At 42.0% G+C, this 26,778-nt stretch overlaps 1 protein-coding gene across 2 annotated transcripts in view; it reads left to right on the top strand.

The window, feature by feature from the left end:
* The window catches only part of ARHGEF28 (Rho guanine nucleotide exchange factor 28), a 263,760-nt gene extending 241,433 nt beyond the window's left edge, over positions 1-22,327 (top strand). For both annotated transcript variants that reach the window (XM_008161933.3, XM_008161934.3), the window contains one exon: positions 21,092-22,327. In XM_008161933.3, coding sequence (XP_008160155.3) covers positions 21,092-21,255 — 164 coding nt within the window. In that variant the 3' untranslated portion in view covers positions 21,256-22,327. The remainder of the gene's footprint in view (positions 1-21,091) is intronic.
* The last annotated feature ends 4,451 nt before the right edge of the window (positions 22,328-26,778 follow it).

Raw genomic sequence — 26,778 nt, 5'->3', positions numbered from 1 at the left:
CTGTAACTACCAATTTGTACTTCTTAATTCCTTCACCTTTTTCACCCAGTCCTCCAACCCCCTCCCATCTGGAATCCCTCAATTTGTTCTCTCTCTCTCTCTATGAGTTTGTTCTGTTTTGTTTGTTTATTTTGTTTTTTAGGTTCCACATATCAGTGAAATCATATGGTATTTGTCTTTCTCTGTGTGACTTATTATTTCATTTAGCCTAACACTAGATGGCATTCTTAAAATGTCAGGGTAACTGCAAGATTTTTTGCCTCTAATATCTTAGTGCAGTGGTCGGCAAACTGTGGCTCACGAGCCACATGTGGCTCTTTGGCCCCTTGAGTGTGGCTCTTCCACAAAATACCACGTGCGGGCGTGCACGTACAGTGCAATTGAAACTTCGTGGCCCATGCGCAGAAGTCAGTTTTCGGCTCTCAAAAGAAATTTCAATAATTGTACTGTTGATATTTGGCTCTGTTGACTAATGAGTTTGCCGACCACTGTCTTAGTGGATTCTAGGTAGCAGACTTTAACAATTACCAACTCTTCCTCATTAATGTGGAAATAACTTTGTTTACTCAAGTCCAGTCCTGTTGATCAGTTTGGGATTGGCACTCTGTACCGCTCTAGAGAGCATCTTTTTATATGAGTTATTTTTTCATCTAGATCATCATATGTATAGTCCCATATGGCCATGCGTAACAAATAAAAATGTAATGTTCTCCACAAAATGCTTTAATTTATTCTAAGCAAATAGAAATGCATCCATTGCTGTCATTTTAGGAGGATGGCACATAAACAATTTAGCATTTAATTGTTGTATTAATAACTATTAGTAAACTTATCTGTTCACTGCGGTATTTCTTTTTTAACCATAAGTAGCTCCAACACTACTATACTAAACATGCGTCGCTAGCTCAGCATCAATGAAACACTTTTGTAAATGCTTTTTCTTCTGCTAAATCCTATTTAACAGTCCAGTGTATCTCCCCAGGCAAAAACAATTAGTATTTGTTTAGGTAAATACACTCCTATAATAGGAACCAGTTCCCCTGGCAGACCTTCTACTTGTCAGCTTTCAAATATGGCATGCAATATCACAATTTTTTTTATAGCAATCTTAAAATTAAGTCTAGTGGCATCTTAAGAAATATATCCCTTTGCTTCCCCCCAGACGAACTGAAAGGCACCTATGTTCTCTCGGCTGGTTTTCCCAGACACAGCTGGCTGAGGGGAGAAGTCTCGTCCTGTTCTTCGCTCAGACCTTGAGCCAGATAATAATTAAGCTTGGGCCTGAGTTTTGATCTACAGAGATGTTAAGTTGCCATGATCAATCACTGCTGAGTTTCCTTGGATAGGGGGCCTGGGTATCCATTCTCTTTCTGGATGAGATAATTAATTCAATTTAATTTGATATGTTAATGTTCAGTTTGAAAATTTACCTAAGGAAAAATGTAGTCTTATGAGGTTTCCAGTTATGCAGATAGGACTCTGAGCCTTTTGCTGAGCAATTTCACAGTGAGGCTGTGCAAAGTTATTTTCATGGGGACTCCCTTCCACAGTTCTCTTTGTGCAGCTTTCATTACACTGCAGCCCTTTCTTCCTGCAGCAAAACATGCAGAATGTTTGGTTTAAATATGGAGTATTTGGATCCTCCTCCAGAAACACAGGAGACGCTGCTTCTCGGGGGAGGTGAGGCCATTTTGGAAGGAATGGTGCTCTAAGGCTTTGGAAGCAACATTTACAAGCAAAACATTGGCAGAGTTCATTTTTATTTAATGACCTGCTTCCTACCAGTGATCTTGGCATCCTGTACAGTGATTTGCAATCAATTAATCATACAGAATGTTGTAACACGGCAAGAAGGGCATTGCACTCTGAGACTCATAAATCCACCAGCAACGAAAACAGGAATTGCATGCTCAAAGCCCTCTTCATGTGAAACCCAGAATAAGAAGGTGGCTTTAACGCTAAGGTATCTTCGGGAAGCCTTGGTACGCTCTTGTAGATTCTGAATTTTGAAGTTCCTCTTTCTCAAGGATGGTGTGGCCTTTTCATGGGCTCTCAGAACTGGAGTCTGTACATGTTTGCCTCAATCACATTAGACCCTGGGCAAGTCGATGAGAGAATTCTGGATTTTTCTGGATTACTGAGAGAAGGCTATGGTTTTGGTTCTCCCCTACCCCAAATTCAGGGCAGTCATGCTCAACAGTGGTAGGCCATGTTTTTGGATATCTTTGTAGGAATGATTCAGAAAGGAAGCATGTTCCCCTCCAGGGAATACACTGACACTTGCTAGAGGCAGATGGCAGAAGATGGGCTGGTGTGATATTAGCAGTCAAAGAGGTTTCGCATACTTGGCTTTGCCAAAAGCTTCTGGAATCTGCGTGTTTAGGGTCTTAGGCTTGTATTCTTGTCATTTCAGATGTGCCCTTAAAGTTAACTGTTAAGCTATGCTGGATTTTTTATCTTATTTTAGCATAGTAAATATGGGGCTATTACATATTCTTAAAATTATATAAGCTTAAGTGTATGTATATTGTGTTGTCTGTACTCGCTTCCATATGGTTCTATTTGGAGGATGTTCTTATAACAAGAATATGGAAGCTTGATGTATATTCCACTTGATTACAATGGAGCCTTCTTTTAAGAAACTAAAGGTTTTCAAAGCTAGTATTACTTTCAATGAATAGGTTAAACGTCTGACTCTTGATGAATTTATTCCTACTGAAGTTGTGCTATTTTTGATTACTTGTTCATTTATCCAGATTTGCATGACATTATACACAAGTAGAACTCATCCTATATTTTTAGATGCTTGATGCTTCTGTTCAGCATGAGCTCTAAAATATATTCACCAAGTTTTGCATATGCAGACCACTTTTCATGGGCACATCGGCGGGTAGGAGAAAGCACAAGGAACAATTTTGGCCAACATGTGATGGTCTGTTGGTCTGTGTGTTGTCATGAGATCATATTTTGCATTCAGGCTCCAGTGTGAAGAAGTGCAGTTGCACACGGGTATCTCCCTGGGGACCATGCACTGGATCATACCCCCCTTGGAAGGAGACTCAGCAACACTGCAGGGGGTCAGGTATTTAGCTTTCTCTTAAGGTACTCAACTACCTACATAGATTTAAAAAATTTTAAAGTTATTTTATGCTGAACAAGCAGCCTGAGGTAAAGTATTGTGAAGGATCAAATACTAAATTCGTCTTTTATGAGCTCCCTCTGCTCTGAGAGGCCTTAACAAACATGGAGGGTAGGGGGGAGAGGCTGAATCTGAACTGTGTAAGCCTAGAAGCAAAGAAAGTACTGGGGAAAATCACATTCAAATTATCCTTCTCAAAGAAGTTGTCATTGCTCCTGGTAAGAATATGGAAGCATATTTGCAAATGCTGCTGCCAGTAAATTAAAATATTTCCTCTTTGTATTCATCAGATAAGAGACTTAGATATATTGATATACAGAGATATAGCAGATTGTGTTTGTCAGATTCAATTTCTTGCCTACTGCAGTACTTAAGATGTTCAGTTACTCACCCACACACACCTAGACACACCCACTTACCCACATAGAGACAGAATTAAATGTTTATTTTTATAAATCAAAGGGGGCTTAAAGGCAAAATATTTATTTTCTGAAAAAAACGTATAGTATTTCTATAAACGTAGTTCTGCAAATTTATAGCACTTATGGTAATGGTTATTGGTGATGATTTTCATTTTTTAAAAGAGATGATTATTTTCAGGGTGTGTTTTTTTAAGCGACCATTGGCTTTGAGAACATGATTCAAGAAAATTCAGAGCCAAAACCTGTTTGTTTCAGTAGATAGAGCATCAGGCCTGCGGACTGAAAGGTCCCAGGTTCGATTCCGGTCAAGGGCATGTACCTTGGTTGAGGGCACGTCCCCAGTGGGGGGTGTGCAAGAGGCAGCTGATCAATGTTTCTAACTCTCTATCCCTCTCTCTTCCTCTCTGTGAAAAATCAATAAAATATATTTTAAAAAAATTCAGAAAACATATTTCATGAAAGGCTTGATTAAATAACTAAATCAAGACTATCCCAGAAAATCCACTAGGGTTGAAACCTGCTTGGCAAATATTATTTTTGACCAAAATGACCAAGACCAGACATGTTTCTCTGAGTAAAGTAGGTGATGTGATATTTCCCTGTCATTCAAAGGTGAGAAGATAAAGAATCTACCTTCTCCCACCTCCTCAACCAAGTTTCATAAAAAATAGACTAAAAACATACTTTTCCAGTATAATGAACTTACATGAATTATCAGTACTTCATTTTTCAGTGAGGGATTTGAATGAATGAATATGTGAATGGATGAACAAATGAATGCATGAAAGAATGCAGTTGATTAATAGAACAATGGAGATGGTTGACCGGCATAGTGATTAATACAGAGGGCTTGGAAATTATGTCTGGGTTCATATTCAGCTCTGCCATTTGCTACCTGTGAAATTTCAAACAAGTGTTTACACTTACTTAGTGTGTCTGTTTTCTTATCTACAAAATTAGATTTCTGGTAGTGCCTACTCTGTAGGTGGTAGGAGAATTACATAATACAAAACATAAAATACTTAGAATTTTGGGAGTTCTCAATAGACATGGTTGTTATCAATGCTACTTCTATACTTTGTATTAAGAAAAGGGGTAATTCAGTAGGAGGTGCACTGGGTCACTTGAGCCACTGGACTGCTCCCCAAATGGTTGCCCTGGTGACCTGAAAGACTTACTCTGTCTCATTCGGATATTTTCTAAGAAGGCATGTCTCAAAAAATGTTCCATAACTCTACTGGCTCTTACTAGGTTTTACATGATAAAAGGTTCCCATAGTCAGGTAATAGTGAGAAATGCTGGTTTGGGGACTGCACAACTTTTTCAGAACTTTTATTGAGCTCCTGTGTACTATGAATCTCCAGAAGTGGCACTTCCCAATCCCATTTAACCACAGCAGTCTCCTCTCCAGCCCAGCACCTTGCAGGGTGACTATTTCTTGAAATACACTGGGAAAACATTGACGTAAATAGATGTTGAAATAAATTCATGGCCTATGGCACACCCTTCAAATACATTTGTTTTCTCCCTTGGTAACAGTTGAAATCTATATGTTGACATATCCCAACATAATTTACCATATGGGTTGTCTTTTGAAAACTAAATTCAACATGATGAGTTTAAGATAGAGCTTTGTTTGCCTGGCCAGTGTGGCTCAGTGGTTGAGCACTGACCCATGATCCAAGAGGTTTGATTCCCAGTCAGGGCACATGCCCAGGTTGTGGGCTTGATCCCCAGTGGGGAGCGTGCAAGGAGGCAGCAAGTCGATATTTCTCTCTCATCAATGTTTCTATTTCTCTATCCCTCTCCTTTTCTCTCTCTCTAAAATCAATAAAAAACATTTTAAAAAGATAGAAAAAAAAAAGATAGAACTTTGTTTTGGCCCCCAGGCTAGCATTTGGGCCTATGGATAAGAGTTCATGGACAGTCTTCTTAGGGCTTGTCTGGGTCCTCTCCTCCATTCTTTATTCCCAAGCTGATTAACTCTTACTCATCTTTCAAGACTTAGCTCCGGACTCTCCAGAGCCTCTCAGTGTGGGACAGGAGCCTCCCTGTGTGATCCTGAAGTGCCGAAGACCCTTTATTACTTTCCAACATATTTTGTCACTTTTCCCCCTTTAGACTCAAAGATGTTTTTTTTTTTTTTTATAATTTGATTGAGATAAAATTTGCATACAGTGAAATGCTCAGCTATTAACACTATTTTTCAATCAGTTTTTTGTAAAGAATATCATGGCACAGAATGTTTCCATCACTCCCGAAAGCTCCCTTATACCTCCCTCCAACCAATCCCCACCCCAGACGCAAATACTCATCTGCTTTCCATCACCACAGGTTAATTTTGCTTATTCTCGAGTGGCATGGAATCAGCACTATGTACCTTTTTGTGTCTAGGCCCCCGCGCCAGCATATTATTTTTGTGATTCATCCATGCTATTGCATAAATCCAGAGTTGGTTCCTTTTTTTTTTTTTGCTGAATAATCTTGCATTAATAAATTGACCACTTACTTATGCATTCTTCTTTTGATGGACACGTGACTTATTTCTAGTTTTTTGCTATTGTGGATAAAGCTACTGTGATCATTCTTGTACAAGGCTTTTTGTATATTATGTTTTCATTTCTCTTAGATAAATACCTAGGAATAAAATAGCTCTTAGAATAGGTGCCTGTTTAACTTTTAAGAAACTGAAACAGTTTTTGAAGTGATTATACAGACTATAAGCTTCCTGGGTGCTGAGACGAGATCGTGTTCAACTCAGTTCCCTGCTGTCTGGCCCAGTGCAGGGCCCGCACTGGGCTCTCAGTGCTTATTGAAGAATGAATGGATGAGAGGCTCGAACCAGTTTTTATTTTGACATGTCCTCTGCTAATCAATGAAGAATGAATGCTTTATCATCAAAGGAATGAATAAATGTGGACTCATTCTAGGCAGGCAAAAGTCAGGGGCAGTATGGCTCCCTTCCCCCTGCTGCTGGGGCTGAATTTCTTGTTTCAGGGCAGCAATACGTGCAGGTGAAGCCAAGTATGTAGACTTACAGGGGACCCCAGGAGGGCCCTGATCACCAGTAGCTGCCAAGCTTACTCCTAGAGTTAAAACTCCCAACACTCCCATTCGAGATCCTCCGTAGCCTACTTTCCCCGCACCCATCCCTTTATTCATCTTCATAAACTCATATTGCAGCCAAACTTGACAAATGTTTTATTTTTCCCTACAGCATCAAACTCCACCTGAAACACCTCCACAGGAGGCATCTCTTCCTTAAATAACCTGGTCAGCCTTTAAGGCTCAGGTCAGATGCTGTCTCTCTGAAGTCTGTCCTGGTCACCACATCTGGAAACTCTCCCTCCGGAGGGCCTCTGACATGGTGTCCAGCTGTGGGCAGTATTCATTAGCCAGTGAGCAGGATGTAGTTATCTGGGTTTGCATCTTCCTACTCTGTGAGGGAATAGGCTTTTTCGGGGCATCGTGCTTTGTGGCCCTCAGCAGTTTGGAAGGAACGGGGGCCGCTGGTCACTAAGGAAGTAGCTAAGACTACTCTTCATGATCCTTTCTTTTGCTGGCTGACTCCACTAAGGCAGGGGTGGGGAACCTTTTTACTGCCAAGGGCCATTTGGATATTTAGGACATCATTCCAAGGCCATACAAAATTATTTTGGGTCTAACATTTAAGTAGCTCACTTCTAATGCCTTGGCAGGGGCAGAGCAAATGATGGATCAGGCCTTATCTGGCCCGCGAGCTGACCGTTCCCCACCCCTGTACTAAAGAAAGGTTAAGCTATATGGTAATGCTATGGCTCCTTGAGAAGAGGAGGAGGATAGTGTGCCAACTGGGGATTTGTATCTGCTGGTAGATAATTAAAGGGAAATTAGCAAGTTGCTTTAGGCTCAAGTGTTAGTCACAGGTCACATGTCAGAAAGCACAGATATTAACAAGTAGAGGAGCTTCATGTGACATTTGTATGCATAAGCCAATTTAAAATTGGGAGAGATGGCTCTAAGGAGTAGAGCAGTTTAGCGTGTGATGCATGTTCTCTTTTAATTGCTCTTTTGGTAAAGTCCCAATTTTGCCTTTGTTCTGCGAACTGCCTACTTCTTTAATTGTATAATTTATAAAAATACTTATTTTAAATGTAACTTTCAGAAATATACTCTGATAACAAATATTAATGTGAAAAGAAGGCTAAGAGTGTGAAAACCTGCACCGAAGAAAACATTTTCTATACTAGAGGCCCAGTGTACAAAATTCATGCACGGGGGTGTGTGTGTGTGGGGGGGCCCTCAGCCCAGCCTGCAGCCTCTCCAATCCGGGACATCCCTCTCACAATCCAGGATCACTGGCTCCTAACTGCTTACCTGCCTGTCTGCCTGATCACCCCTAAATGCCCCCCCTGATGGCCTGGTCACCCCCAACTGCCAGCCTGGTCACCCCCAACTGCCCCCACCCCGAGCCTGGTCACCCCCAACTGCCCCCCTACCCCCCCCCGCCAGCCTGCTGCTCAGTCATTTGGTCGTCCCTCACTAAGCCCCCTGCCGGCCTGGTCGCCCCTCGCAGCTTGTTCGGTCGTCCATTCAGTTGTTTCAGTTGCAATGGTCACTTAGGTTTTTATATATATACTAAAGGCCTGGTGCACGAAATTCGTGCACGGGTGGGGGGTGTCCCTCAGCCCAGCCTGCACCCTCTCCAATCTGGGACATCCCTCTCACAATCCAGGTCTGCTGGCTCCAAACTGCTTGCCTGCCTGCCTTCCTGATTGCCTCTAACCGCTTCTGCCTGCTAGCCAGATCACCCCCTAACCACTCCCCTGCCAGCCTGATTGATGCCTAACTGCTCCCCTTCCAGCCTGTTTGCCCCTAACTGCTCTCCCCTGCAGGCCTGGTCACCCCTAACTGCCCTCCCCTGCAGGCCTGGTTCCCCCCCAACTGCTCTCCCCTGCAGGCCTGGGTCCCTCCCAACTGCCCTTCCCTGCAGGCCTGGTCACCCCCAACTTCCCTCCTCTGCCTGCTTGGTCACCCCTAACTGCCCTCCCCTGCAGGCTTGATCGCCCCCAACTGCTCTCCCTTGCAGGCCTAGTCCCTCCCAATTGCCTTCCCCTACTGGCCATCTTGTGGCAGCCATCTTGTGTCCACATGGGGGCAGCCATCTTTGACCACATGGGGGCAGCCATCTTGTGTGTTGTAGTGATTGTCAATCTGCATATTACTCTTTTATTAGGATAGAGGCCTAGTGCATGGGTGGGGGCCGGCTGGTTTTCTCTGAAGGGTGTCCCGGATCAGGGTGGGAGTTCCCTTGGGGTGTGGGGTGGCCTGGGCGAGGGGCCTGTGGTGGTTTGCAGGCCGGCCACGCCCCCTGGTGACTCAAGCAGAGGCCCTGGTATCTGGGGTTTATTTATCTTCTACAATTGAAACTTTGTAGCCTGGAGCGGAGCCAAGCCTTCTGCTTGCTTCATGGCGGCAGCCATTTCTGTTGGGATTTATGTATCTTCTATAATTGAAACTTTGTAGCCTTAAGTGGAGGCCTGGGCCGGCCAGGGTGTGTGGAAAGCTTGGCTTCCTCCATCGCCGGGGGCAACCCTAGCCTCCTGCTCTTTCCAGCTCTGTGGCTGCCGCCATTTCTGTTTGGATTTATGTATCTTCTATCATTGAAACTTTGTAGCCTTGAGTGGAGGCCTAGGCCGGCAAGGGCAGGTGGAAAGCTTGGCTTCCTCCATTGCTGGGGACACCTAAGCCTCCCTCCTGCTCTCTGTGGCCGTAGCCATCTTGGTTGGGTTTATTTGCATATTCGCTTTTGATTGGCTGATGGGCGTGGCTGGTGGGTGTAGCGGAGTGATGGTTAATTTGCATATTACTCTTTTATTAAATAGGATAGATATGTTGTACTTTTAAAATTACCATCATTTTTGAGTGGCATAAACTCAAGGCTTCAGTTGGAAACAATATTTCAGGGTTTGGCTTCCTGGCAAATGTTATTTCACAAATAAGACTTATAAGCCCTAACCAGTTTGGCTCAGTGGATAAAGTGCTGGCCTTTGGAGAAGGGTCCTGGATTTGATTCCGGTTAAGGGCATGTACCTAGGTTGCAGGCTCAATCCTAGGCCCTGGTCAAGGCCTGTGCAGGAGGCAACCAATCTATGTGTCTCTCTCACATTGATGTTTTTCTCTCTGTCTCTCCCCCTCCCTTCCACTCCCTCTCAAAAAAAAAAAAAAAATCAATGAAAAAAATATTCTCGAATGAGGATTAACAACAAAAAAAGAATTAGGAAAATGTTTCACATTTTTGAAAAAGAATTTTATGTTGTTCTGAAAACAAAGTTCTTTGACATCTCATAGTTCTATAGTTGATCAAGAGAAAAATACCCTCATTTACAGACCTTTCAAACATTGGATGCCTTCCTTTTTTGGCCTAGTAATAACATAATTATTAAAAAGTACGTAGAACTAATTAACTTGGGTGTGTTTGGCGTAATTGCTTGCCTTCTCCTGATTTAGAGAAAAACACTGGATTTTGTATGCTTAAGAATTTGAACAGCTGCTTTTCCCTCTACTGAACCAGTAAGAAGTAAATGCAGCATTAACATTCCTGGGTTGATTTCCTGCATTATTCAGCTGGCAGAGAAGTGAATTCAATTTTTCTTCTCTCTGCAAAATGAGAGGCATAACTCTTTCAGTGTGGGTAGGTCGGGTCCTGCAGCAGGCAGTTTCCAGGAAGTCCACTTTACTGGCATGGTGCTTAGCCGTTTCTGGTCGCTACATCCTGCAGAGGAATTCAGAGCCATGAAAATACTGCCCTGTCCTTGAAGCTGGAGACCTGCATGTCGTTTCATTTGGCGCACTTTTAAACACTTGTCCCTGTTTTTCAGCAGAGACTCCAGGATTTGAACATCTTAATTTGTTTTGATTTAAAAATTGAACTTGACATATTTTTTGTCTACTTGACTGTATTATGGACAATTTCAGACATGTTTAAAACTAAACAGAGAAGTAAAACAACCACTCAACTTCAAACATTTAGGTACTTATGGCCAGTCATGTTTAATAAGCTAGACTCCTCCCCCCCCCAAAAAAAAAACAAACCCACACATGCCTGTATTATTTTGTAGCAATACCCTAAAAATCATGTGCAAATACTTACTGATCCATAACATTTCAGTATACATCTCTAAAAGATAAGGCTCTATTTTTTAAGCTATTATCACACCAAGAAAAAATTAACAAAAATTCCATAATAACAATATATAGGCAGTATTTAAATTTCCAGTTGTTTCATAAATGTGTGTGTACTTTTTCCAGTTTTTTTTTTTTACTCAAGATACAAATAAAGACTATAGATTGGTTGTTCATTTTAATGCATTTTTAATATAAAACTTTTAATTATGAACAGTTTCAAACTTACAGAAAAGTATAGGAAATATGTATCAGGCATGCATTTAATAAATGTTAACATTTTGCCATATTTGCTTTAGATATCTCTTTGCCTTTTTTAAAGAAATGTTACAGATATGAAGTTCCTTTGCCTCATCTTTTTTTTCTATTTAGAGTTAGCCAATATTCTGTAATTGGTGTATATCATGTCCATAGTATGTTTTTATGCTATCACTACATATATATGCAGCTATCGATCTATATTTCTTTTTTAAATTTTATTTATTGATTTGAGAGAAAGACAGAAAGAAACATAGATGTGTTGCTCCACTTATTTGTGCATTCATTGGTTTTCTCCTGTTGTGTACCCTGACAAGGGATTGAACCCACAATCCTGGCATATTGGGATGGCACTCTAACCAACTGAGCTACCCAGCCAGGGCCATAAATAGTATAATTTTTGTTTTTAAAACTTAAATAGCCTATCCTTCTTCTCCTGCCTCCTCTCCCACCCCCCTCCTTTCCCTCTCCACCCGTCCTCTCCCCTCTCCTTCCCTTTGTCTCTCCATATATATGTATGTATATATGCGTATGTGTATGTCTTGTTTTTTTTACTCAATGTCCATATTCATAAAAGTAGCACCATTTTAAACTGTTGTATACTATTCCATTATATGAATAAATAAGAGCATTTTCATTACCCTACAAATGAGCAATAAAGATGTTTTCTGTTTTTTTCCTATTACAAACTATTCTCAGTAAACATCCTTTTATACACATCTCTTTGTGCACACGATTGAGAGTTTGTTTTGATTCTGATGCCTAGAAGTGGTAAGGATGTCTTTGTTTTTTGCCGGATATTACTGATTTCTCTGAAAAGTTGTGTGATACCACTTTCAGCAGCTGTGTAGGAGAGTTCCAGTTTCCTTGGCTACTCCCCAACACTTAGGACTGTTAGGCTTCTAAATTTTTTGCCAGTATCGTGAGTAGGAACTAGTAGCTCCTTCTTGCAACTCATACTTCCCTAATTACCAGTGAGACTTGGTACCTTCTTTCCTACCTCTCCATAACTGATCAACAGTATTTACACACACTGAGCTCATCGAATACCTATCAGCTTAATTTTTCTTCTTGGAAATTTCCCTTTCACAATCCTCTGTCCTCCTGTTCCCATATGCCCTTGTTGCTCCCTCTGCCTGCTATGTGGCTGTTTTTACCCCTCCCCCCCCAGGCTTTCCTGCACATCTCTCCTGTGTTGGATCTTATGTCCTCAGTCCCACTCTCTTTCTGTAATGGCATATTTCTTTATTTGGTAGAGCATATCTCCAAACTCCCTAAGAAAAGGTGTAATGAAAGCAACTTTTTTTCCAAATTAGTTGAAATGTCTTTTGCATTTCATTTGTTTATTTTTTGCTACTTTTACACTTGGTTTTTATAATATATCTGGGCTTAGAATTCTAGAAGAAAACAATTTTCCTTCAGAATTTTGAAAGAGTTGATTCTTCACTTGCCATGGTTGCTGTTGAGAAGTCTGATGCCATTCTGATTGCTAACCCTTTGTTTGTAACTTGTTCTCACTTTTTGGAAGCCTTTACAATTATATTTTTATCCCTTTCTGGATGAATTTTATAGTATGCCTTAGTGTGGTCTTTTGTTAAAATCATTTTTGCTGGTTATGCATTAGGCTTTTTCAATCTAGAGACATATTTGTCTTGATTCTGGGAAATTTTTTCTTAAAAAAAATTGCTTCTCTTTAGTTTTATCTTACTGGAACTGTTTCTGGTGATAAGTTTGGCCTCTTGAATCCTCTGATTGTTCTGTTATTATTTTCCTTCTATTTCCATTTCTTAATGTTTTTGTTCTACTTTCTGGGAGAGTTTCTTAACTCCTAATATTGCATTAATTTTTAAAAAATCAGCTAGCATATTTTTAATTTCCAAGAGATATTTCTTGCTCTCTTATAGTTCCTATTTTATGGACTCTTGTTTTGTAGCTAAAATATCTTTTAAATAACTCTTCAAAGATATTAATTGTTTTTGGGGAAGTTTTCTTCAGCTTCCTGTGTTTTGAGGTTAGGTCTGTCTCTGTGCTGGTTCTAGGCTCTCTTTCTTATTCCACTGTGGATTGGTATGAGGATTGAATTGAATGTTTGACTCAAGGGCAACTAATGTTAGTGTCTTAAGGAGAGAAGCCCTATAAAGCAAAACTATCTTGATTTTCCATTTAATTCTCAGAAGACAGGGTTTAGACTAAATAAAATTGTAAGGTACTTTCTAAACATGAGAATTTCAAATTGGCGATTCCCATGACTCTAATTAGATTAGGTAGAAATTTTGAATCAGGTATCCACTATTCCGTTCATCTTTTTGGCAATGCATATTAACACCTACTATTATAAACTGAAATTTACATTGATATTACTGGACTAGACATGCTACTTTTACTTCCTGTTTCTTTAATGTTATATTTTCGTTTTAAGTAAATTCAAAAGACTAAAGAATAGGAATCCAAATTCTAAGAGAACCTTATTAATTCACTGCCACAGTCAAATGCACCAGGGTATGGAGATCTCGTCTGAATTACATTTCACATAGGAGATATTAGATTATTTAGGCAAGAGCAAAGACCGTACCTGAATTTGTATCATTTTTTATCTATGTAGCTATAAACTCAAATGAACCTCATCTATTTTATGTATCTTTACACACAGATATAAATCCTTACATGGCACTTGCCAATGCCTTGTCATATAGTTGCATTAAAAGTGATCTAAGCACACTCAGCATCCAGAGGAGGCCTCTAATTTATTGCCTCAGTGTTCCGTTTACGTCAGATATGTAGAAGCTATGCTGTTGTAATAACAGAGAACCCTTATAATTTTATAGTCCAACTATGGACTTTAAAAAATGTATCATGGAACATTTCACATATTGGGTTATCTTAAAGCAAATCTAGGGTGTCCTGTCATTTCATCCAAAAATACTCTAGTATCTTTCTCTAAAAGACATGGACTCTTTTTTTTCCCATTCTTTATTAAGGTATTATATGTGTACATAGCTTACCATTACCTCTCCCCCCCCCCGCCAAAACTCTGGGGGGTGAGGGCATGTATGGGAGTGGGGTGGGGGGACTCTTTTTTTTTTTAACATCAATACAGTATCATTGTTACACCTAAAAAATTTAGTAATTTTTACTTAAAATCATACTGTCAGTACTTGAATTTCTCTGATTGTCTCAATGTTTCCTTTGGTTTGTTTGAATTTGGTTCCAAATAATTTCATATATTGTGTTTGGTTTGTTTATTTCTTAAGTCTCTTTTGACGTTCTCCTGTCCTTTTTTTTTTTTTTTTTTTAATCTTACAATTTGTTGAAAAGACTGGGTTGTTTATTTAAAAGACTTTATTTGGGGGAAAACTATTTTCTGAAAAATTTCTTATATTCTGGATTTTGTTGATTATATCCCTTTGGTTTCATTTAACATATTATTTTGCCCCTATATTCCCTATCAACTGGTAGTTTGGACTATGTTTGATGTTTGACTAGATACATGGTTTATTTTTTGGCATGAAAAAAATCTTCATAAATAGTGTTGTATATTTACTGTGTTGTATATGCTGTCTATTTCCTATTTGCATTCATTAGGAGGCTTACCATGTCTGTTTCTCTTTTTGTGTTATTAAGGTTGATCTGTGGGTTCAGATGTTCTCAGCTTGATACATTCCATTATAAAGTTTTCCATCAGCTTTTCTCCTAATGATTTCAGCAGCCATTGATGATTATTACCAGGGTCCCCTATCCTATATAATAAAGAGGGAATATGCAAGTTGACCATCACACCATCACAAAGATGGCTGCACCCACAGTGGAGGCTGAGTTCCTGTAATAAGCCTTAAGGAGCAATCAGCAGGGACCTGAGGCTGCCAGGCACCGGACCGGGGCAGGGGACCTGAGCCTGTGCACCCTGCCTGGTGGGTTTGACGAGGGCCCTGAGGCTGACACCCCCCCCCCATGGGGCTTGACAGGGGTGGGGTCGGCCGGGTCTGGGTCCACGCGATTTTGAAGTGCCGTGGGTGGGCAGGGACTTGACTCTGGGTCCCGTGGCATGCCCCAGACTCTGACAGGAGGAAGATTTTCATATACATTTTACTAATTTTCTTTCATCTCTGACACTTCTATTATAGAGAAAGGGAAAATAGCAATATTAAAATATTTCCTCGAATTAATCCCCTTTTAATGTGCACGAATTTCATGCACCAGGCCACTAGTAGACATTATAAACAGAGTTAAGAGTTTCTGAATTTGGGAACCCTCAGCTATTTTCAGTTTCTCACCCCTGATTTATTCTTGCATCTTGGTCATTGATTGTCTCTTTTTTAGTCTATAATAGGTTTATCATTCTCTAATGCAGTATTCCCCAAAGTGTGCTACATGAAACACAACACTGCAAAGTACATTGTGGGAACATCCTGCTGAGTTTGGGGAATGTCACATTCTGTTTTTTAAAATATATTTTTATTGATTTCAGAGAGGAAGGGAGAGAGAGATAGAAGCATCAATGACGAGAGAGAATCATTGATTGGCTGCCTCTTGCACGCCCCACACTGGGGATCGAGCCCAAAGCATGTGCCCTGACCGGGGATCAAACTGTGACCTGGTTCATAGGTCCACATTCAACCACTGAGCCACGCCAGCCGGGCCCATGTTCTGTTTTTCCCTCTGAGATTTATAATACAGGTGAACCTGTTAAAATTCTGAGGACTCTGTCAATAATCTTAATTTATCCAGCATTTCATCAACTTACTTGACCACTCTATTCTTTTATTATTAATGCCTATTAAGAATCCTGTTTAGAGAAACATAACTTTTTGAAATAAAAAGAAACAGTGTTTGAAATGTATCTCAAAGAAGAGGGGGAGGTAGAAGCAATTGCCCCATCCTCCCATGGAGCTTGCTGATCTGATTCCTTAGCACTGGCACCCTCTGGGGAGAAAGAAGAGTGTGAGAACAAATCAAAGTTCAGACAGCAGAGAGAATTGGCACATCATAACATGTCTTGTGTTAATATAATCACATCTTCATTGTACTGGTTGCTTCAATTGCTGTGTTTCTCATCAGCATTACCTATATAACCAACATAGGTTATTCCAAATACATTAATTACTGATAAGGAACTAAAGCCCAATTCTAATAGTCACAAAAACAAAAAAATTCAGTTGCTTTCTTACATTATAAACTTACTAGTACACATGCACACCACACACACACATGTGTGTGTGTACACACATACACACACACTCCCCAGAGCATATGCTGATTATTTTATTTCAGGTGCAGTATTGGTACATGAGGAATAGTAGAGGGAATCATAAAACCCATGGAGAGTGTTGGTTTCAGATAGCAATTCCAGAGTGGTTTTCATGCCAGAGGCTCACATCCTGTCTGTGGCTCACTACGGAAAATGGAGTTGAGCAAAATGAGGGACAGAGACCAATTTTCCTTTGCTCTAAAGACACCTCACGCTTTGTACAATAAGTGTTTTCCATTAGAAGGAAAATGCTGCGCATTAGTGCTCCTGAGAAAAAATAGTGATTGCCAGTAATGCCATCAGGAAACGATTTTTTAAATGTTTCACAGTATAAGCACGAATCAATCATTAAGTAGGGGAAACAACTTACTTTGCAGACTTGGAACATTAATGACAAAATTTTTTGGAGGTAGAGTTATTTTAGGAGAGTGTAAATTTTGATTTTAGGAACATGTACAGGGGATAGAGGAATAAGTGTAAGTCAGAATGCTTCATTAAAATAAACAAGAACAGAGCCAAGACCCAGAAGACATGAACCTCTGTCCTGTGAGTTTCGTTGGGGAGGGTGGAACAGGATGAGATGTGGCTAAGCGAGGCATCACCGATAATCTCAAGAGTGGACTCGGCATCCTTTTTGTTGTGCTGGGCTGCTGGTGCCTGGTCATGGGGTACACTGTGGAGCTACACTCAGACCTTGGGAGTTGATCTTCATAATGAAAAGTGTACTGGTGCTTTCAATAAGCTTTTGTTTAAAAAATTATCATGATTTAAGATGCTTTTCAGAAAATGCAGACAATGGCAAAGACTATGTTAATTAAATATTTTTAAATGATGGACAACCCTTTCTGACTTGTCACAAACCTGTTCTTATGACAACTTACCCTTATGTTGGCTGTTCATAGAGGGAAAGGTCAAGTACAGGTCTCCACTGTGGGCATTACCTTCCACTTATTAGGTAGCTTCCCAAATCCTACCCTGAGGACTGTACGAGGGCTCAGCTCAAATATGTGTTGTTGGGAAGATTGAAGCTAGAGGATGGGACATATGTCTGGAAATTACCCTAAGAACATTATTTTAAAATGCAACTTAGGGTAATAAATGTCCATTTCTTGAGCATAAAGCAGTTGAAAACTGCATGCATTCTTTGCACTTCTAGAAGATTGTTTGGTGAGTGACCGAGCCAGGACACAAATGTAAAAATTATGACATAGTTTAAGACGCTTAAGAGGCCTGAATGATGACCTCCTTTATGAACTGAAGCGCAGAGGAAGGGAAATGACTAGCCCAAGGTTACATTTTGCCTTGTGGTTTAAAAGATTTCATTCAGTTCTCAGCTTAGAAGGCACTTTGTTCACTTTTAATATGGCACATGGGTGCATTTTACACCTTGAGTTTATAGTCTGGTCTTGAAAATAACCAATGATTCAGTTGGCGCAAAAGAATAAGGATGACGGTGAGCCAATGAAGGGAAGGCCCATTTTATTTCCTGCTGGTGTCAGCTTTTCAGGAGCTGATTGCCATGGCTGTATGTCATCCCAGACTCTGGATTCACTCTCCTGATGTTCCAACAGCTGGTGAGCAGAGAAAAGTGTGAAAATGATAAATGCAAATGTCAACCAGCAGGTTGCAACTAAGGGCTAAAAACTGGGAGGTTGAGGGAACTGTCTCTGGGTATCAGTGCAGGAGGTTTCTGAAAACTCCATAATGGGTCTAAAGAAATTTCCCATGAAGGATGGAGTTTTAGGATCAGAATAAAAGTTCAGTTAACTAGAAAAAACCCTGCACCAAGATTCTACTGCTCCACTTGGTTTAACGGGGTATCTGGGCTTTCATGTCTTTCATCTTATGTGTCCTTATTTTAAGGACAACAATGCTCACTCTGTTTAATTTCCAGAGGAATGGGAAGGTAGTTCTTTTATGTCAACTAAGGGGGAAAGTTGTGTTGAGACACCAGATTGAAAAGTTCTTTGTAATTTAAAGTTTGTTTCATTATAGTAGCGTTTGGCTTTTAGTCGCCCAAATAATGACTGTATTACTATTTCTTTGCTCATTTAAAAAATGAGGTATTCTATTTTTATGTCTAGCAATGTACAGGCATTTTGGTCACAAATGAAATAGGATGATTAATTTTACTCCCCGAGAATTCTGCTTTCTGAATCAGTGAGGTTTTATTTAACAAATGTTTTTTGAGTTTGAAGTTCTATATGATGATTACACTCTCTAAGGTAAAAAGTGTGGAAAAAGGTGACTGACCTTGAGAAATATACAACTGCTGTGTTGGAGTTCTCTCAGGGTTGAAGTGGAGTAATAAAACCAGAAATCACAGAATGGTTTTCAATTTCAAAGACAGGCTGTCTGACCTTGCCTAAATAGTCCAGGTAGAAACCAAGAAGGAACACGGAGAAGGAAATTGAGTTCCCCTCCAGGTGACACACACCACAGCCACCTCCATTAATACATCTGGGATTACAACATGGGCCATTCACTTTAGAGTCCAGTAAGCTCTTGCCTAGAAATGTATTTTCATTCTTATTTGAAAAAACTCTGATTAAACTTCTATACCCCCTTACACACACATGCACACGTTAACTCCTCCTCTTCCCCCAATCATTCTTGTTTTTCTGTCTCCCCGAACTAGGGATATGGCAGATAAAAGAATTCTTTCTGATATATATTTGGCTCTTTTTGAACATGTTTTCTCTTGAAACCATTAAGGGGACTTACCAGATACCTAGACTCACCAGCATTTTAGATTCCTTGCTAAAGTGTTCACACTCAGAGGAAGGAAACTACATGGATTACTGGCTTCCATTGTGCCTGGCATTGTCCCATTTGTCAGTAATCACCTCCTGACGGCCTCATTCAATGGGTGATGGTTCGTTCTCTATGTCATATTCTTGTGCCCTGGCTGCCTGTCTGCTGGCTAGGAGGCAGCACTGCAGTGTCTCAGTGAGCTGTCGTGCCACATCTGCTGGATGGAAGTGTTGAGGTTTGTGTGTGTGTGTGTGTGTGTGTGTGTGTGTGTGTGTGTGTGTGTGTTTAGATTGTGTAATATTAAACATTAGGAGTTCAACTGGGAATATTTGTTTTTAGAGGTGAAATGGCCTTCTTCATTCAACGGTTGGGAAAAACAGTTGAAATCGTGAAAGTGTGTTGTGACCACACAGGCATACTTAGTCTCCTAATGCGGTGAGATAGGACATAGAACATTCTAGGTTGGTTTATATTGCTCTGACTATGAGATCATCGCCCCAGGGGGTGTGTGTGTTTACCTGGTTAAATGAGGGACGTAAGACCTGGGACAGTCCCAGAGGAGGCACTCTAGACGTGGTGGACGTCAGAGGCATCCTCAGTGGGTGTGTTTTCAGTAGTTAGTGAGTTCCAGTGTTTGAGGCACAGGATCTGGATTTGAGGTCAGTAAAATCAAGGCACTCCAATGTAAATGGGTTGCTTTTTCTTTGTGCCCCAGTGGCATCTAGATGCAGAGATGACCTAAACCTTTGAGCGGAGTGTGGAGTGCAGACTCTCCTCCCCACCTCCTCTTCCCCTCCCTCTCCCAGGAGCCTTGTGAGGACACTTTGCTCTTCATTCCTGCCAGGCCTTGCTTCCGCTTTCTCTAACAACCAAAGATCCTTGTCAAGAGGGCAAAAGTCACAAGCATTTTTGTCCTTAGAATGCCAGCAGTTATGTGTATCCATCTAAATAATAGAGGCTTTGAGTGAATGTGGCAAGGATTATAATGGCTTCTTGTTAATGACTGGAGAAAAAGCAGGAGGGCCCCCGGGCTACACATCTTCCCCACCTGTGTTTCCACGCACACTCTGCTGTCTGCTCCAACTGGAGCTGGTTATTTGTGCCACATAGCTGAGCCCCAGGGAGGATGGTCAATGGAACAAGTGCAAAGAAAATGGTTTGCAGCAAGAGCCTTTCTTTTCTTCAAATCAAAACCCCCCTTTGCCTCCCCTTTAAAACCATATATTAGAGGGTTTTACCAGAAAAAAAAAAAAGGAGGATAGACTGTGCCCTGCTGTTGCTAGGTAACAGAAAAAAAAAACCATAGTGATATTGGGATGATGTTCCCTAGGAACCTGGCTACTCTTGCTAAGTGATTTGTTTAATGTTAACAGATTTGCATAATGGTGAGGCTAAAGGGTTTTCATCCTTCAACTGCTTTCTCCACATCCCTTACCCACATCAACAAAATCCCAGATACATTATTTGTCTTGAGGTTAATTCTTGATTTTGAAGATACTTGAAGGAAGGTGCTATGCAGATACAAATATAGTTAATTGCATGTAGCTAGAGTATGCACTGTATTTCTAAGATTTTTGAACCCATTTTTAAAAAATAAATGGGTACCAACCTGACTGGTGAGGCTCAGTTGGTTGAGTATTGGTTTTGATTCCCAGTTAGGGCACAGGCCCAGATTGGAGGTTCTGTCTCCAGTTGGGGTTTGTACAGTAGGCAACTGATCTCTCTCTTCCCCCTTTCTTTTTTTCTCTCTCCCCCCTTCCTCTCTCTCTAAAATAAAAACATATTTTTTAAAAAAGTAAGTAAATAAATAATAAATAGGTATTACCCTTTCTCAGCAATAACAGTGTTTTCACAGCCCACAAATGGTGACAAGTCTGTTTATTTGACACGTCCCTAGGAGTATTTTATGAAGGTTATGTTTAGCCACAGGAGACATTTGTACACACAAGCAAGTATATCTTAATCGTACTAATTAGATCATTAGATGCCTGTTTTGTTTCTTTCTCACTGGATTCCACCATTCTCCTTGTGGCTGGCTGAGTCATAGTTCACCTGCCTTGGGGGTCTCATGCTGACTCCCCTGTGACCTGTGCTGTCTGTCTGTTGCAGATTTGGACATCTCTGAGGCTGAGTTTCCACCCCTCCCTGACTCAAACCCACCCGGCCCTGAGCTGCAGACGTTTATAGCAGAAGCAAAGCTAAATCTACAAACACTGACCAGGCAAGATGGGGAAACTGGAGACGGAGCCGAAGAAAATATTGTTTACCTCTAATTGTGTTGTCATTATTTTTCCCAACAAAACAGAACACTGGCATTTTGGGGAGAATTTTTATTTTCCTTTCCTGATATGTGTGTGACTGTGTCCAAATTGCTTTAAGAGTAGTAGTTAATATTTCATGCAGGTTCCTTTGAGGGGGGGCATGAGTCTAATAATTAAATTATTGAAAGCAGCTCTGTTTGTATAATCGTTAACTTACCATACCTAATTTCAGATTTCTGGAGGAGAAATTAACTTGAATAAGCAGAAATATTTTCAAAGTTCTGACTCTGGACTAAAATTGCACGTTGCATTTTCTACTGAACCATCTGGTTTTTGAAATGCCTTTTAAGACCCAGATGAAGCAATTTGAGTGGAAAGAATGATATTCATGATGGGCAAACTTTCACAATCACAGCAGTTGATTACAGATAGTGGCCTCACTGCCCCAGAGACAGAGGAGGCAGTGGGAAAGGCCTTTTCTTGGTTACTTTTCACATGTGAATTGCTCTTTGGAACATCACAGGGGTTGCTCCTGGTGGTGACCTGTCACAGTCACGGTGTAGCCAATGTGTGCTATTTGGACACTGTTCTGAGCAGGAGGCCTCTCTGCAATGGACACAATTTGGACTCTTATGACCTGGGCCACATGCTTTGCAGATGCACTTTCTCAGTCCCAGAAAGTTTTTCAAGCCACATCTTTCAAGAGAGCCCAGAGGCAAAGCTCCAGCGCGGTCAATTTTGCTGTAAATAGTGAAACTCCAGGAGTGCCCTCACTTCCCTCATCTGGTCCTGTCCTGCCAGGCCTGGGAGCACCAGCTACCACTCGCTAGCAGCATCTCTCCCTGCAGTTCTGTAAGGACAAGAACTGCTCTCTCGGCAAAGCTTACTGCCTGTTTGTGATTTTCCACAAAGGAAAGCTGTTACGTTCTGTCCTCAGAATAATATGGGTCTCTGTGTGAAAAAATAAACCAGAAAATGTTTTCAGCTTGTTCTTCGGAAATATTTGTACATGTTTCGGTCAGTGTCAATAAATGTCTTTTACCTGTCTATTTTACTTTGAAATTTTAATATCGTGTAGGACCATAGTAAAATACACATATCACACACAAATACAATCTCCCCTTATGAAAATGAGATAAAGGAGGAGTATCAATTCACCTAGAATTGTAGCACTTACCAGGAGGGAGCTATGATAGGAAGGGGGAAAATTCACCTAGGTTCTATTGTTTGCTTGTTTTTTTCCTACTTAAAGTGCCAGTTGAATATCTATTTGATATTTTCCACTTAGGCAAGTTAAATCTCAGTGTGTGTGTGTGTGTGTGTTTTTTTTAAAGCCTTTTGGGAGGCACTCTTTTTCTGACTCTTTTTGCTATTGGCCATTTGGTCACAATCATATTATATTAAATTCAGAGACTAATCTTCACAGAATGCATACAGCATATTAAAATTTTAGTCAATCACTTCACCTCCAAGCCGAACTCCTACTAAATTATAAGATGCATCTCCCATTCCTAAAGACATTTAGAGAAAAACAAACCTGTCTTTCCTCTCTTGCCAGCAAAGTCTCTTCCAGAATCTGTGTCCCTGGAATGAAAAACCATATAGATATTTCAGTCTGTATCCTTGCTCCAATAACTATAAATAACTTCTTTTTCCCCCTAACAGTGGATATGGAAATAACGACACATGAAAATATATAAAAATGTTCAAAATCTCCATGGCATTCTTTAAAAATATGTGTGCTCAATTGGTTTTTAAGCTCTGCAAAATCTGGGTATTCATGTCATCACCCTGGGAAGCCCTAGAACCTTTTCAGATACCTCTACTGTATTCATAGTTTCCTCTTTAATTTTATGATTTTTCAACTAAATATAACTGAGTTTCAAAGCTTGTTTGATAAGTTCTTCCTTTGGCCTCACTATGTAATGAGCTCAGATCTCAACAGAGATCACTATGTGGCTCCAACAGAAATTCCAGCTAACCTTTAGAGTAGAGTAGACCACCCTGTTTCCCAGCATAATAGGTTTTTCCCCAAAGGATCTACTTTTCCTGTGAACCAAAGAGCTTAAAGGAGACAGTCAGCTCTTTAGAGATTTGTTGTGGGGGAAAAGCAATGTTTTTGCTCCGTCCCAGGCTGCATGAGTTAATGTACCATCTCATTTACAGTCCAAGCTACTCTGCATTTCATCAGGACTGCATAATTACTGCACTCATGCAACACCTTCCAGTCCCCCTACAACTGGAACCCTGATCATTCAGAAAAGGGTAAAATAAAAATACTTGTTGCAGTGGTGTGGTGGCCGGTGTATGCGTGTAAGAGTTATGTAAGGTAAAGGCGAGCCTAATTAAATCATGGGATGACAGACAAAAAAGAAGACAGGAGTATGTACTCCTTCCTGTGACCTAGGTCCACCTGTCAAAGTCAGAATCCACCTGAGGTTATTAAGGTTCAACCCTCTGTCCACATTGAGAAGCATAGATGTTGAGAGTTGGATGCTGGAGCCAGATCTCCTCTTCACCTCTCTAGGTTTCAGTTTCCTCATCTATAAAACAGGGATGACTACCTTATAGAATTGTTGTGAGAATTAAATGATTAATATATGCGGTGTTATTAGGACAGAGCCTGGGACATAGAAATCACTAATATATGCTAGCTTGTATTATCATATCATTAAAAAAATCTCTTAATAATCGCCCAGTCTTGTCCCAGCCCTTAGGCAGATGGCACCTGCAGCCAGAATCAGTGAACAGAGAAGTCAAATGCCTGGAGAAGGCTTGTCAGAAGACTGGACTAGAGTTTCACAAGATTAGCTTTCAACTTATTTGCATCTCTAAACCTCCACTCAACTTATTTATTCAATAAATATTTATTGACGGTCTGCTAAAGGCCAAACAATCTGTTAGGAATGAAGTTGAGATGAATAAGCCTGCAAGTTGTTGGAAAAGACAAACACGTGAGCAGGTATAAAGAAGTACAGTTGCTATGGGAGCTCATAGGGAGAGCGTGTTGGGGCCAGGAATACATGGAATGGAGGGAGTTGTCCTAAAGCAGCAGTTGCCTGAGGCTTGACAGATAAGTAGAGAGTCAGAGAGAGGAGAAAAGACATTCTGAGCAAGGAGAGCAACCCAAACAAACGTCTAAAGGCACAAAAGGAAAGTCCTGGGAGAGACGGGAGCACACATTTGGAGGTACTGCAGGGCGAGTTCCTCCCCTGGATTAAGGTGTCCAGTGAGAACGTCCGTCCGTCTTTGCCTCTCTCGTACACTCTTGTACTAGTGAGGAGCACAGAAGTTTCTCTCAACTTGGTAACTGCTCCGGTTCCAAGGCGAGCCAGGCTATCAGGAATGTGTCCTCTCCCTATTCCCTCGCCCTTCCACACCCACCTCCACCGTACAGGGTTGTGGTCCGATGGCCAACTGGATAGCTGATTCCCGGACCCCAAGCCTCAAGAAACCAAGAATAACATGAAGATGCTATTAGAACAGAGGGGTCCAGAGGGTGCCTTGGGGTGCTTCTGGGTCAAACTGATGACTTATATGAGTCCAAGCACAGGTATAAGTGAAGGGGGGAAAAAGAAAAAAAAGTACATACTTTAGCCCTAGCTGGTTTGGCTCAGTGGATAGAGTGTCGGTCTGCAGACTCAAGGATCCCAGGTTTGATTCCAGTCAAGGGCACATGCCCAGGTTGCAGACTTGAACCCCAATAGGGGGGCGTGCAGGAGGCAGCCAATCAATGATTCCCTCTCATCATTGATGTTTCTATCTCTTCCTCTCCCTTCCTCTCTGAAGTCAATAAAAATATGTTTTAAAAAAGCACACACTTTTCTAATTTATTTTCTTATCTCCGTTTTATTAAGGTGTTTTTTTGGGGGGCATGTGTGTAGAGGAACATATTCCTTTATTTCTTCATCTTGCTTGACTGTGTTGGTTTCTATGCATTAAATGACACAGCCACCTCTCCCAGACTTGAAGGAGTGGCCTCATCTAAGAGATGGACCTTCCTGTCACCCCTGCCCTGGCTCTTGGTTGTCTCTGGAACCTTTTGGTTGTCCAAGCAGCCTGCTTTCTTTTGTGGCGGCTGCAGTAGTGCGTGTGTGCAAAGACCTGCCCTGCCTGTGTCCCCGTGGGGACGACCTCAGTCAGCCTCTTGATTTAGGCTGGGAAGCCTGACCCTCAGGCAGCAGCTTTCAACAGAAGCCTAAGTCCTGTGGCCACCAGACCAGGAGATCTGGAGGTGTCTCTTGGGCGACGATCACAAAAATAGGGGCTCTAGACGAGTCTGTAAATTCCTTTCCCACCACACCGAGGCGGAGGGAGAGGGCCAGGAGGGCGTCCCGGTTTATTCCGCAGGGCCCTTCGTGGGTCCCTAGGGTGGCCACACCAGAAGCCGGCCCCGCAGGCCAAAGCTCCCGGACAAGCAAACAGGCCAATTTTTCAAAAAAGACTGGGGTGTAATTCAGCCTGTCTGTGCAGCACCCTGTCTACCCATGGGACCTAGAGAGAGGGAGAGAGAGAGAGAGAGAGAAGATGGTGCCCTCTGAGGGGGAATGGCGCCTGGGGCTTCAGAAAGGAAGAGAGCACGCCACTGTGGCTCCTGAGTACTGGGGGTACAGACGACACCCCCCAGCGCCCCTGAAGAGTTTCCCTACACGCCCTGGCCCTCGGAAGGATGGGCGGGCCAGCGCTTTAGCAGCAAATTCTGTCCGAAGGGAGTCTGGTGCTTTGCAAGCCGCGTCTCTGCGCTGGGCCGGGCAGTGGGCCGCGCGGGCCCTTTAAGCGCCCTAGCGCCTCCCAGCCCCGGGGGCTCCTGGATGTCCCTGCCCCGCTGCTTTTCCACGCCAGGTGTTTGGGGGCGCCTCTCTCAGGTGCAGGGGGGCAGAGGTGAGGTGCCCAGACGTGGGAAGAACTTGGAACTTCTCACTCCTCAGGGAGGAACTGCAGGTTTGTGAACCACCTCCCCCCCAACACCGCCATCTGTGGTCCATCAGTGCCAGGGCTGGGGTCTCAGCCTCTCCCACCGCCCGAGGTGAGGCCGCTGCCCAGCCGGTTCCCAGGCCTTCTTCCCTCCGCGCGCAGGGCAGATGCGGGGCGGCGCCACCTTGGTCGCCTCCCACCCCCTCTCAGCCTGCACGCAGGGCTCCGTGAGGATGGAACACAAAGAACCACAATGGAAAGGGAGCAGAGGAGACACACTAAGGGAGATTCCAGCATAACCTGAGGATTGTTACCAGAGTTCTCCATGTTCTTAACTACCTCCCTCCCATAAACCAAGTGTGAGAGAGGCAGTAAAAAGATCATTTAAAAAGGCCAAACAGCCTTGAGCTTTGCTTGCTGACCCCTCCGCCAGGGCGGCGAGGCTGCGCAGGCGGGCGGGCGTGGGTGGGAGGGGACCACAGGCCCCGCGTGGGGTGGCGCTCCACGGGGCTCCCACGTGGGTGGAATCCAACGTGAGTAGAATGGCGTGGAGCTGTACGATCCTGCAACCTTGCTTCGGACCTAAGTTTACTTACCTGTGACATGGGGTAATAATAACGG

This window comes from Eptesicus fuscus, chromosome 4, assembly GCF_027574615.1.
Source record: "Eptesicus fuscus isolate TK198812 chromosome 4, DD_ASM_mEF_20220401, whole genome shotgun sequence".
Lineage (NCBI taxonomy): Eukaryota > Metazoa > Chordata > Mammalia > Chiroptera > Vespertilionidae > Eptesicus > Eptesicus fuscus.
The sequence above is the reverse complement of the archived record's forward strand: the minus strand, read 5'-3'. Positions and strand labels throughout refer to the sequence as shown.